Below are 13753 nucleotides of genomic sequence, written 5' to 3'. Positions count from 1 at the left end.
TCTAATCCCTCATATATAGAAATAGATTAACACAACTCAGTCAAAGGCAAGATTAGGTGTCTAATGGCTAAATCTTCTCAGGAGCCTAAAATAGACATCAGGCAGAGAATGTACTGGGATGCTCTGTGAAGAACACCGATGCTATGCAGGAACATTTTAGGGAACTCCCTGGTGGCTTGTCATCACTGAGCAGGAATAAAGGGATGTATCTGGAGTAGTACAGGAGCACATTTAGTTCTGCTAACAGCAGCATTGGACGGGGGCCATAAACCGAAAGTTAGAGCCTGTATAATCAGCCTGCAGTGATGGCTGTGTCTGACATTGTGTTTGTAATATTTGAATAGGATTAACCTTCACTTAGATCTCACCCATTTTACCACCAATTATGTTTCAAGCTTTTTAAAAATATATATCTTCCCTAAACTATCCTTAGGGTACTGTAGATTTCATTTCCATATTCTGAAGACCAGAACCTGAGCTGAATCTATGGCTAAATTGCCAATACTGAATGTGTCTACAGAAATGCTAGAGTCTCAGTTGGGGTGGAATCTACCTAATGCTGTGTTTTAATGCTTTCTGGATAACTGTGATCCTAGTAGTTACAGGAACCTGAACGGCTGCATCCTTGGAGGAGCTTTGTGTAAAAGTTTCATGTGGGTGCAAATAACTTGGTGCTTTTTGTGACTTCAGTTAAGTGCAGAGAAGCAAACAGCCCCAGCCACTGGAACAACACAGGCAGCCCTGGGCTCCAAGTCCTATTACAGATGCTTTGCTGTTTTATTCCCTGAAACCTTCCCAAGAAAGCCTCATGATTTGGAACAAAATACCTTCTGTCACCTGTCTAATCAGCTTAAACCCAGGAAGCAATACTAAGTGCTACTTTGAGAACATTATGCATCTTAAAGAGTCACTGGACAGCAAAGGTTAGACTCCATTAAAGTGGATGTCCAAGGAGTAAGAGACACTGTCCAAAAACAAAGTCAACTCAAAGAACCTTTTTGGCAATATCTTAGCCCTGACACCCTGAAGTGTTCACCAAGGCAATAACCTAGTACCGCACCTATGATGTGTGCACATCCAGGTAGGTAGATCGGTTATTTGTGTACATAAACTTTTAAATGTAGTGTTTTGATTATAGGTCTTCTGGCATCTCTGTTATAGGGGTCACATAGAACACAAAAACTACCACTTCCCTGTGAAGCATGGCTGCACACAAAATTAGCCCATATTTTAGTGCATACACAGGGTTGCTTTGGACAAAAGCAGCCGTTTAATAAATATAACCATAGAAAGAAAAGGGAGGGAAAGTAGTGCCCACATCCTACTTTTGTGGTAATGAGGTTCTAGACACAAGTAGTATGTCTTCTGTAATAAAGAGATGCACCTGAAGTAATGGGATATCCAGTCTTACAATTATGGTACAGCAGCACCAAGAAATCACAATCTGTACAGACCTACAGTGCTCTGGGAGACCACATTCTACTATTTAAAAAGAAAATGCCTTACAGGAGTAATTGCTGAAAATTTCTGGGGTGTTTCCAATAAAAACTGCCATGTAACCACAAGAGGAAAGCAACAGCATTCAAGGAAAAACCCTGAAGGTTATTGGTACAAGTCAAACTGCTCTCATGTAAAATGCTTGATTTAAGTTGCTCAAGTTGAATGAGTAAAAATTCAAATGCAACAATAAGCTAGATACCATAGAAACAGCACGTACCAGCCATGTAAATATCCACTCAACTAGCTTTGCACATGATTTCATAGCATCAGTGTTTCATAGGAATACAGTGATGCACAAGATCTGAACCAATGCTAGCTCTTAAGTCTGCATTGTATTGTAAACAGCTTATTAGTTTATTTTAAACGCATGCAGAAATTCATCCAAGCACTTTCCCATAGTACATTACCACTGAAGTTTTCCCTGGAAAAGAGTGCAACACTCCTACATCTCTAGCAATTAGGAAAAACCTGCACAAGAGCTGAATGGACACCACCTACTGGCATCACCCTGTAATTACAAAAGGTGTCCAAAAAAAAGCTGTAAGTCTGGCAACTCATTAGGTCCCAGCAACACGGTGGGCAAACACAGGGACAAACGTGCCATGTGTGGGGGTTATCAAAACAAGTGGAACATTACTGAGCTGTTACATTTGACTACACAGCAGTTGCACCCAGAGCAACATTCAAAACAGAATCTACCATTAACTTCACCCATATACAGGTAGTACCAGCTTTTGCAACTCAAGTTGTCACCAAATTGGTTTTAGCCAAGGTTGACCACCTATGTAGTTCTCATTATGGTATACTGTATTATATTCTGAATAAGTGAACACATCTCACTTGTGATTACTAGGTGGTGCAAAAAAGTTAGAGCAGTTGATTGAAGAGTCTAATTCAGCCATTTAACTTCTCATTACATATCTAGATTAAACACTTGGATGCTAAAACTATTTTGCCTCATGTTAAATGTGTAACCCATAGAAGTGGGTAAACAAGGATGCATTAAATGTTCCACTGCAGTTGCCTTCAGTGTTCATAAAGCTGTTGCAGTTACCTTGTAATTTACAACTGAACAGGGAAATAAGGCCAATGCATGTTAGCCATCCCTTCAGCTGCAGGGAAAACTTCAGAAACCCACATAGTTTGACATTTTATTCCAGGATACAGTTTCAACCAAACCAGAGGGATTTAACACTTACTTCCTAACCCAAAGATCAGAAGCATACACACAACTGCTATACCCAAACAAGGCAAAAGTAAAACCAAGCTTCTCTGAAGCCATTTTTGTTTAAAATACCCCAGAAATGAGTAGGTGCCAAGCTCATCTCCATAGCCTCTTGTCAAGTCAATCTTCAAAAATGCTTACAAAACCACAGCCATCCTGAAATGGATGCAGTCAAAACAGCACTTTACACAGTCTTCTGCTGTCCTTTCTTCCCAATCAGAGACTTGTGGATGTGGGGAATAACACCTGTTTAAAGCAGGAAATATATAAAAGAAAAAAAAAAAGTTACCCACCATGGTAAACAGTGGTGAATACATTACCTGTATTTCAGTTATACTTTACACACCTTTGAGCACAAGTTCAGTGCAGATGAACAATTGCATCTCACTAACTGCTCGAATCAATGTTGGAAAACATCCAACATGTTACCCAACTCTTACACCAAGAATGAGAGAAACTGGTTAGTTGAATGAAGCAGTGACCCAAAGCCCTCCCAGATTAGACTTGAGTAACAGGCAACAATTAAGCAAGGTTTAAATTGTTCAGTTAGACTGGTCTGAAGACAGCATTTCACACCCAAGTAACCCTTGCCATTACCAAGGTAAGGCTCTCCGACACACACAGAGCAGGTGAAAGCAGCACTCACCACCACCGGCAATGGTGGCCTTGATGAGGGAGTCCAGCTCCTCGTCGCCCCTGATGGCCAACTGTAAGTGTCGCGGAGTGATGCGCTTCACCTTGAGATCCTTAGATGCATTTCCTGCCAACTCCAAAACCTAAAGACAAACCACACGGCGGCAGCAGGTCATCACGACACATGCGACACCCACCGAGCGCCGTAATATATCTTATCGATCCACGATTGTTCCAGAAGATTATAACCCAGGGCCCCGTTTCCGGCCCTGCAGTACCTCCGCAGTGAGGTACTCCAGGATAGCAGCGCTGTACACGGCCGCAGTGGCGCCAACGCGGCCGTGGCTCGTCGTCCTGGACTTGAGGTGCCGGTGAATGCGGCCAACCGGGAACTGCGGGTCGTGAGCGCACACTTGATTGACATTCGCGGTAACTGACTCCCCGTCAGAAAAAAAACAGTCAAGTCACACACGCCCGTACACAAAACATCCGCGGTACTCGGGTTGCCGAGCGAAACAACGCCAGTACACGCGGAGCGGGTTAACTAAGCTCGAGCCAAACGCTACCTATTGGACCACCCACCTGCAACCCCGCTCTCTGTGAGCGCGAAACGGCCTTTGTCTTCGTCTTCCCGGAGTCTTTCCCCGCCTTACCGCCAGCCTAAGACAGCGAACGCGTTTTAGTTACACTGACCGGCGGCTGCTTAAGTTAAGCGAAGCTCGAAGCTTGCAGACTAGCCGCCAGTATCACTAGCATTGATTAAAAACAGGAACCAGGGAAAAGACGTCGTGGACCACTCTGTAACTACCCTTTTCTCAAAGATGTAGTACTGCAGTTCAACCAGTTCGCATACTTATATTTTAAAGTTAGATCAATACCAATCTTACCATTGTTTCGCTATATCCTTGGCGGCTGCAAAAGAACTAGACTACTACTACTACTACTACCACCACTGACTAAACCCTATTTTTGAACTATGCGTCCCGCCTTCACGCTCTTATATATGCAAAGGACATCTTACATCCGGGACCTCCGAAATCAGCCAATGATTAAATGCGATAAGGTTGCTAACCAATCAGAAATCAATGGTACTTCGCGGCTTTACGGGAATAGTTGGGAAACGTAGTTTTATACGTCAATATAAATGAGTGACGAAATAATTTTTATTAAAACCGATAGCCTTTTCCATTTAAGCTCTTATGTAAAAATTTGTGGAGAGCCTGTAGACTTGAATTATAAAAACTATAAATACATCTAGACATATTAGGATGGGATATTTGTTGCATAGGTAGAACAGTCTAGAATGTTTAAACCCAATGCGAGTTAGTGAATTTACCGGGTATTAAAACACACAAATAATCAAGGCACACCAATCATTACGATTCCATTAAAACTTCCTGTAATCTAGCATTTATGTTAAAGTCTAATTGCTTTAATTATTATTAAAGATACATATAGTGCATCTAGGGGGGGCGCAGTGGCGCAGTGGGTTGGACCACAGTCCTGCTCTCCGGTGGGTCTGGGGTTCGAGTCCCGCTTAGGGGTGCCTTGCGACGGACTGGCGTCCCGTCCTGGGTGTGTCCCCTCCCCCTCTGGCCTTACGCCTTGTGTTGCCGGGTAGGCTCCGGTTCCCCCGTATGGGACAAGCGGTTCTGAAAATGTGTGTGTGTGTGTGTGTGTATAGTGCATCTATATATATGATGCTAACACATCTGTAACATTATACTTTAAATATATATTTTTATTTGGCATGTCTCTCAATTGAGTAGGGGGTGCGGTGGCGCAGTGGGTTGGACCACGGTCCTGCTGTCCGGTGGGTCTGGGGTTCGAGTCCCGCTTGGGGTGCCTTGCGACGGACTGGCGTCCTGTCCTGGGTGTGTCCCCTCCCCCTCCGGCCTTATGCCCTGTGTTGCCGGGTAGGCTCCGGTTCCCTGTGACCCCGTATGGGACAAGCGGTTCTGAAATGTCTCTCAATTGCCTTCTTACTGCTCTAGTGTATCACAATGAGTCAATCTATGAATCAGTCAATGAATGAATGAATCAATTATTGCTGTAAAATGATCTTCATGAAAATGCTCAAACATTGTGTTCACAATACAGAGGCTTATTATCAGTATACAACACATCACATGTCACACAGTCAGTTCATTTATACAAAGGGCATTTTATTCTGTGCAACAGCTTGCTCCAGATGCTTGTGTCATTTTAGGGCAAATGCCAACAAATATTTTACATAACAAAATGAACTATATGCTTGCTATTACACTGACAATCTCAGCCAACCACAATCACCAATGAAGATAAATCTAATTTCAAAACTGAAATAGTAGATTCAATATTATTACTACTATTGTTTCATTTAGCTGACACTTTTCTTGAGAGCAAGTTACAGTGTTAAGCCACTTGCAATGATTTACCCATTTGTATAGCTGGGTAATTCATGGTTAGTACCTTGCTCTAGGGTACTGCAGGAGGAGTGAGAAACAAATCTGGGTTCTTTGATTCTTATGGAAATAAGAAAATATAAACTTAACTGTATAATGTAATAGAAAAAGATCTTGGAGCATCTGTGTTTGACCTCTACAGGAAGACTAAAGTCACAAGGTGTTTGAACAGGGAAAACACGTCAGATAAATATTCCATAAATGTGAAAAAAAAATTGTATAATATGACAAGTATTACTTTCATAAAACTTTTTTTGCAGTACATGCAGAAATAGCAATACTGATAAAAAACAAAGTAAATGCAACTTATTTCATCCCTAATTTCGTATCGCTAGAAAGGTTCTCCGGCTGATCATGTTGATCTCACACTTTCTTCACTTTGCTGTTGATCACTGACAGTGACGGATAACAGGCAGGAGCTGTAAACACTGTGGTAGTGAGCTGAATTAAGGTGGCTCCACACGCCTACTGTGTGAGACACTGGAAAATCTCTTAAATTTTACCCTATTGCCTTTTACATTTAATAGCACATTTGAGATTTTGCCATGGATATTTATATCTATTTACAACATCTTTGCCAGAGAAACAAAAACAAAATTCTGAACATTTTTCTTGTACAGTTAAAATATTCAAGTGTGTAAATGTTCCAGTTTACAAGTGGTCATCATTTTAGTTCGTTGAACAGGATGACAACCCCTTACAAGCTGCAGTTTCTGTGAATAAAAAAGCTGCTTTAGAACCATTATGTAAACAAAGAACACAACAATAACAACAAATATTACATTTTTTAATAACATTAGAGAACATTAATCTGTAGAAGCTTGTTTTGGATTAAATGAGAACTGCATTGTGTAGTATTTGGAATATTGTTGTTTCTATGTAATTACACTATATTCCAACAGAGGGAAACATGTGTCCTGACTGATAACTATGCCACGCTATTTCATTTTTACAGTTATTTTCCTAGTTTTCAAAATAGGTGTTAATCTCCTTAGCAACCAAAAACTGACAGTGACAAATAAATAAAGAATACACACACACACACACACACACACACACACACACACACACATTTTCAGAACCGCTTATCCCTTACGGGGTCACGGGGAACCGGAGCCTACCCGGCAACACAGGGCGTAAGGCCGGAGGGGGAAGGGGACACACCCAGGACGGGACGCCAGTCCATCACAAGGCACCCCAAGCGGGACTCGAACCCCAGACCCACCGGAGAGGAAGACTGCGGTCCAACCCACTGCGCCACCGCACCCCCTTAAATAAAGAATACCTTTAATACAATGAGGTAGATCTTTGTTATAAATTACAGTCTAAATTTTTATTTGTACGTTTGGGTTTGGAATTTTTGCCCATTGCTCCATTAAGATTTAGTCCAGTTTTACTGAGTAGGATGAAGATTGTTAGAGGACATTAATTCTCTTTTCATTCCACACATCAAATTGGGCCATTCCAGAATATCATCTTGTTTTTAAGTCATTCCTTGCTTAGTACTATAATCCTGCAAAAAAGAGTCTTTAGTCTAAACACAAATCTCTTGCCAATTGAAATGTGTTCTCCTGCATGGTTTGCACATACTGTATTCCCTCAGTTTTGTCCTTCATGGCGACATGCTTCCCACTCCCTCCTGGTGAAAAAGGACCCCATGGCATGATGCTACTACCACCATGCTTAACATAGGGGTGTTAACAAACGGACTGGGTGTGTCCTCTCCCCCTCCAGTCTTGTGCCCTGTGTTGCCGGGTTAGGCTCCAATTCGTCACGACCCCCCCTTGGGACAAGCGGTTTCAGACAGTGTGTGTATTCCAGTTTTTGAATAACTGCTACTGGAGAGCAATTAAACATTTAGTTTTAGAAGTGAGTTGTAGAGTGATATGATAATTAATATTAATTAATGGCATTTGGGCAATTTAATGTTGAATGTAACTTATGAATACCGTGACTGCATATTCCTAATTTTATAGTACAACTGGATAGTTTTATCCACTTGATTCCTGTTCCTCATTTTTATATGTTTGTAAAGTTTTTAACCATTTATGTCACTATTCAAAAACCTTCTTCAGAATTTAGTAATACTTTGCATTGCTACCAGTGTGCCAGCTGCCTGCTTTACCCCTTTTTACATACAGTAACACCTTTTTTTGCTTAATCTCGAATACAACACACACACACCTTCAGAACCGCTTGTCCCATACGGGGTCACGGGGGAACCGGAGCCTACCCGGCAACACAGGGCGTAAGGCCGGAGGGGACACACCCAGGACAGGACGCCAGTCCGTCGCAAGGCACCCCAAGCGGGACTCGAACCCCGGACCCACCGGAGAGCAGGACTGTGGTCCAGCCCACTGCGCCACCGCGCCACCGCACCCCCTCGAATACAACACTGAATATTTTTTCTTTTGGCTCAGTGTTAATTTATCATTCCCAGCCAACCTTTTTTCCCAGTTTTGTGTAACTGGGAAAAGTTATTATAAAAGTTATAAGTTATTTTCTGGTTCCTACCAATTGTTGCAATGCACATGCAATAAAATCGCAAAATACTAATAATAATAATAATAATAATAATAATAATAATAATAATAGACATTTAAAAACCACAGAAATAATTCTGATAATACTTGTCTCACTGCTATGCAGACAATTCACTGCTTTTTCTCTCCTTTTCCACAGCTAGCACAAATGTATTGCAGCATATCTCTCTGACGTCTCCATGTACAGTCACCATCTCCAGCTCAGTCTTTATATAACTGAAACCTGACCTGCTGGTCTATCAACCTGTTGGAAATGCCCTAACAATTTTATTTATTTATTTTATTTATCGTATGATCAAAAACAGATGCAACATAGGGCAAGCTTTAAGATGTAAAACTGGCTTCATGTAGCCAAAGTTTAACATGTGTATTGTCGATGTTCGTCAAATCCACTGGTGTGGATGTGTATGTGGGGCAGTGATCCAGCAAATGTTTTACAGTTTGTTGCTACTCTCCACATGGGCATCCAGGGCTGTCACCCTTATCAGTGTAAACAGCATACTTCTCTAATTCAGTCAGCCAAGAGGTTGGGAGTAAAAATTAACAGTTGACTCATCTATGCTTCTCTTAATACACTAAAGCCATGACCTGAACATCCTCTGCCACCTTCATAGAAACTGCCCTTATCTCACGCCACAGTGTACCCAGCTACTTGTCCTGGCTTTTGGGATATCTCTCTTAGGGTACCACATCTCTGATCTCTGGTCCTCTTGTTCCCAATAATAGTGTCAACAGCTGATCCAAAATTCCATAAAATGAATTGGGTTTGACCTGCAAAAATGTTCTCATGGGCGTCGCTTCCTCTTCTCCAGAGGCTTCCTGTAGCTGCCCATATCAAGTTCAAGACTCTGATTACAGCCAATAAAACTGGAAAGACTTTAACCAGGAAAAAGAGTAGTTGGTAGTCCCAACTATGAGAGGTCCAAAACTGACAGCCTTCTAACTCTCAGCTTTGGCCCAAATGTAGAACAGCCACCTCTCCGTGTCAGAACTGCTGAATCGCTGAATCCCTCCGATAAATCAAGTAGGGCCTCAAAACCACTCTTCATACATTTCTGTAGAGCCATTTACCATGACTATGTAAGTATCTGCTGTCTGATTGTCACTTTTACAGAAAGCCACTTAAGCACAGTAACGTGTACCAACAAAATATCAATATCTCTGTTGCTGCTGCACTTTTGCTCCCTGAGTTGTACATTACTTGGAAGAAAAGCATCTGATTAATGAATAAATGTAAATGAACACATGATTCTGCTGTGCGCTGAAAAAACCAAACTGGATCATGTTGTGCAAAGATTTTAAATAATTTTAAAATCATTTTTAATAAAAACAGCATATAAAAGTAATCTAACAGGGAGCAAATCGTTTACTCTTAACTTAGGGTATTCTATATGTATCCAAATTTAGCTACTGACATTTATTAGGGAAAATACAAAGTATTTCTATTTTTTATGCTTTTAAAGGAAGTCTATTTTTATTTACATATTGTTGTTTCTAGGGTAAGCATACCTGTTTCAGGAAACACCTTGCTTAAATTTAATCATCCCACCCTGACTTTAAACACATGCATGCAAATATAGAATCAAACTTCCTCTTAAGATCTTCATTTGCATCCCACAGAACACAATGAAAGTCCTACTTCGTCTGATGTGGCTTGTGTTGTTCTTACCTTGTTAAACTTTAGTGAACTGACATTAGGCTCCATTTGTTAAAGTAAGATCTAGCACATGAATTATACAACACACACTGACTGAAGCCACTTGTCCTGAGTGGAGTCACAGCGAACCGGAGCCTAACCCGGCAACACAGGGCATGGGGCTGGACGGGGAGGAGACACACCCAAGACGGGATGCCAGTCCATTGCAAGACACCCCAAGAGGGACTTGAACCCCAGGCCCACCAGAGAGCAGGACCCGGCCAAACCTTCCGCACCACAGTGTCCCCCCAGATCCAACACATCATTTTAAAAATTATTTACGCTTAATGACTTTTTGATCCATAGTCAGTAATAGTAGGAAGAGGGGTAAGGGAGAAAGGATCCTACTAACAGTTTTAAGCAGTTATTTGACATTTCACCTGAGAAATTAGAGAAGCAGGGAGGATATGGATTGTTTACCATCTGGAATGTAGCAGTAGAAGTTGTCTCTCCCTTCAGGACCACATGGTGTCACGCCCAGAAGAACGATGTCACCATTTTTACCATATACCCTACTTTATAAAACAAAAAAGTAGTGAGATCATGGTGAGTAATAGTGGTAGGATGTCAGCACTGAGCAATGACCGCCAGCCGCCCATCACTGTATCCAGTGAACTTAAAAAATGTAGATAATACAAAAAGTAGACTTACTTCTCCACTCCATTCTCAGGTAAGACTGTTAAAGAGAAGTAAAAGCAGAATGAGCTGAATGAGTACAAAGAACAGTGATACTTCAGCTTAGGTGTTTAAAACTCAGTAACCGGATAATCACTAGACCTTATTGTAATTGCATTTGAAACCCCTGTGCCAGGTGAAGTCCATCCCAAAAGTAATGAAACAGACATTTTATTGTGTTATATATCGGAGGTGTGCTTGCTCAGTCATGTTTTTGTCGAGTTAAACTGGGAATAATTGCTGACTGACAACCTGTGGCAAAACAAGTATAAAGGCCAAGTAGGATAAAAGAAGAAATGATCAGGTACACGTGAAAGCCAAACAAAATCAGCAAGTTTAACCACAAGAAGAGTGAGAGAATCCAGGCTTTCAAAAACATGTAGCAGTACTTACCAGTGTCTTTGTAAACCTTTATACATTTCTTCCTGAATATGAAGATTATTGCAGCCACCAGCACAACCAGGACGAATGGAGCGATCAGCAGTATTTTCTGATCTATGTAAAGCACAAAAGCAAGCACATATATTACATATTAAAGACAAAATAGAGCACAGATTTACAGCATTTCGTAAACACAATACTCAAAAGTAAGCGTTAATGCAGTTCAGCAAGTCTATAACACGGAAAGTAGAGTGTACCAGTGCTTTTTGGTGCAGTTGACACGAGAAAATATATATGGGGCTGTAGCTAAGAGTTTGGGGCAAATTTGTTTAACTTTTGTTGTTTTATTTTCTTTACGCATTTATAGAGGAAGTCGATTAAATTAACCAACAAGGACTTTTGTTCTTTTTTAAGCTAATGCCTTTGCTCATGGTGACTTTCAATATCCGTGATTTTCAGGGACCATCCGTTTTTTTGTCATTGAAACAGCAGGGTATTTTCACTGGAGCATTCTGGATAAGTACCTTGGAAGTGCAGCAGGATTCAGACAAGGAAAGCTGTGATTGCAAGGAAATTTTATTTTGTAAAAGAAAATATTCATTAGGTTTTTCAGCTGCTGTTGGGTTCCTACTGGAATTTATTGTTGACCTTTATTTAGCTGAAATCTTTGCTTTGATGAGCAACTTCACGATGAGTTTTGACTCTAGATAAGAAGCAACGAAAATTGGTGTCAGCTGTGGCACAGTGGTGCAGCAGGTAGCGTTGTGCCTCACTACTCCTGGGCCGTAGGTTTGAAAACATGGTCAGGTGCAGCTCAGCCTGTATGGACTTTGCATGTTCTCCCTGTGTTCATCTTGGTTTCCTGTAGATGCTCTGGTTTCCCCACAATCCAAAATTACTTTTTTGAGGTGACTTGTTGACTCTGCCTGTAGTATGCGAGTGTATGAATGAATGTGTGTGTGAGTCTGCCCCTGTGCCCTGTGCTTCCAGGATAGACTCTGGATCACACTGACCCTGCATTAGGACAAAGTGTTAATGAAAATGAATGAATACATTAAATAAAAGTTTATGCAGCTTCACAATGGTTGTGAAACAGAACTTTAAAACCCAATGTCTGACACTGGATATGATGGTCAGGAGGGCATGTGGCACATGTTCAGAAAAACATTTGAAAATCATTTGAAAAATTACATAAACAGATAGACTAAAAAGAAAAAGTATCAATATGTGCTCACTAGGACTTGAAACTGGGGATCTGTTGGATGGTTTCCTTGCATCTAGAGAATAAATAGTCATTGACATTGACTGGCTACAAAGTAAAACAATGAACAGAGAATCATGAGATTAGTGTCTCTGATCCAAAATGTGAATTAGCATTTCTGAAAATGAGATGCATTAGGGGGAGTGCGGTGGCGCAGTGGGTTGGACCACAGTCTTGTTCACCGGTGGGTCTGGGGTTCGAGTCCCGCTGGGGGTGCCTTGCGACGGACTGGCGTCCCGTCCTGGGTGTGTCCCCTCCCCCTCCGGCCTTCCGCCCTGTGTTACCGGGTAGGCTCCGGTTCCCTGTGACCCCGTATGGGCCAAGCGGTTCTGAAAGTGTGTGTGTGTGAGATACATTAGCTGGGAAAGAAGTTTTTTCCTTGTTTATATACACTATAATCCCAAATGATTTTTTTGTACAAGAAAGAAAGGTTACGTACTAGTTTCAGTATTTGTTGTCGAGTCTTTTGCGAACGTTGGTTCTGATGATATGTCTGTACTTGAAGTTAAAAAACTAGTCCTATCTGTTAATGCAGCTAAGGGGGTGTGGTGGCGCAGTGGGTTGGACCGGGTCCTGCTCTCCAGTGGGTCTGGGGTTCGAGTGCCTTGTGGCGGACTGGCGTCCCGTCCTGGGTGTGTCCCCTCCCCCTTCGGCCTTACGCCCTGTGTTGCCGGGTAGGCTCCGGTTCCCCGCGACCCTGTATGGGACAAGCGGTTCCACAAATGTGTGTGTGTTAATGCAGCTCAACACTGGCTCTGAATCTCAGAACTATAAAAGCAAAAATTTGACAGTGAACGCAGCAGTCAGCTCATCAGTATGATACAGAATACATTATTCATCTGAAGAACTAAGTTACTTGATATTTTGGACTAACAGGAAAAAGATATTTCACTTACTAGAAGTTGAAACGGCGAATCTGCTGGATGGTTTCACTGATGCTGATGGGAAGAAATAGTTATTAACCTTAACTTATGACAAAATAAAACAATAAAAAGAAAATCACAAGGCCAATATATTTTGGATGCTCAGGATGCCAGACCACGAGAGCAACCTTTGCAAAACTCCCCTTGAAGGTCCAAGGTTCTGGTACCAGTTTAAAGTTGTACGCAATCAGAGATAAGATATTCTGGTCACAAATGAAATGTGTCAATCAGGAAAGATATTAAAATATTTCAAACACAATACAATCCTAAAAAATCCTGTATAATGATAGCAGGTTACATACTAGTTTCAGTAGCTGTTGTTGTCTGCTTAGCAGTTGTTGTTTCTACTGACGTGCCTGTACAGGAAATAAAAAAAAATCTCAGCTATTTATGCTGCTCCATAATGGCTCTGGATCTCAAACCTCAGAATTTAGTATTTTAGATTGTAATACAAAATATATACAGTATATTC

The 13753-nt window shown here is 41.4% G+C and overlaps 1 protein-coding gene and 1 long non-coding RNA gene across 2 annotated transcripts; both read right to left on the bottom strand.

Moving 5' to 3' along the window:
• Positions 1-2638: 2638 nt before the first annotated feature.
• On the bottom strand, positions 2639-4321 carry LOC108927817 (histone H2A.Z). The gene is made up of 5 exons (XM_018741374.2): positions 4246-4321; positions 3941-4018; positions 3637-3750; positions 3372-3501; positions 2639-2971 (listed from the first exon to the last, which is right to left on the bottom strand). Exons 1-5 carry the CDS (start codon positions 4246-4248, stop codon positions 2910-2912), a joined length of 387 nt encoding a protein of 128 aa, XP_018596890.1. The 5' UTR covers positions 4249-4321; the 3' UTR covers positions 2639-2909.
• Positions 4322-5792: 1471 nt separating this feature from the next.
• LOC108927821 (uncharacterized) lies at positions 5793-12960 on the bottom strand. Its single transcript, XR_001965624.2, has 5 exons — positions 12798-12960; positions 11110-11211; positions 10693-10717; positions 10462-10556; positions 5793-6515 (listed from the first exon to the last, which is right to left on the bottom strand). It is a non-coding gene; the product is annotated as an uncharacterized LOC108927821 (long non-coding RNA).
• Between the last annotated feature and the right edge of the window lie 793 nt (positions 12961-13753).

This window comes from Scleropages formosus, chromosome 16, assembly GCF_900964775.1.
Source record: "Scleropages formosus chromosome 16, fSclFor1.1, whole genome shotgun sequence".
Classification (NCBI taxonomy): Eukaryota; Metazoa; Chordata; class Actinopteri; order Osteoglossiformes; family Osteoglossidae; genus Scleropages; species Scleropages formosus.
Note: the sequence above shows the minus strand (reverse complement) of the source record. Positions and strands in the feature narration are given on the sequence as shown.

What these genes read in the sequence shown, in the direction of transcription:
- LOC108927817 (XM_018741374.2), bottom strand. An exon ending in TGGAGTACCTCACTGCGGAG is followed by an intron (nt 3,502 to 3,636) that starts GTACTGCAGGGC and finishes GTTTGTCTTTAG; the next exon opens with GTTTTGGAGTTGGCAGGAAA. An exon ending in GGCCACCATTGCCGGTGGTG is followed by an intron (nt 2,972 to 3,371) that starts GTGAGTGCTGCT and finishes TGCTTTAAACAG; the next exon opens with GTGTTATTCCCCACATCCAC.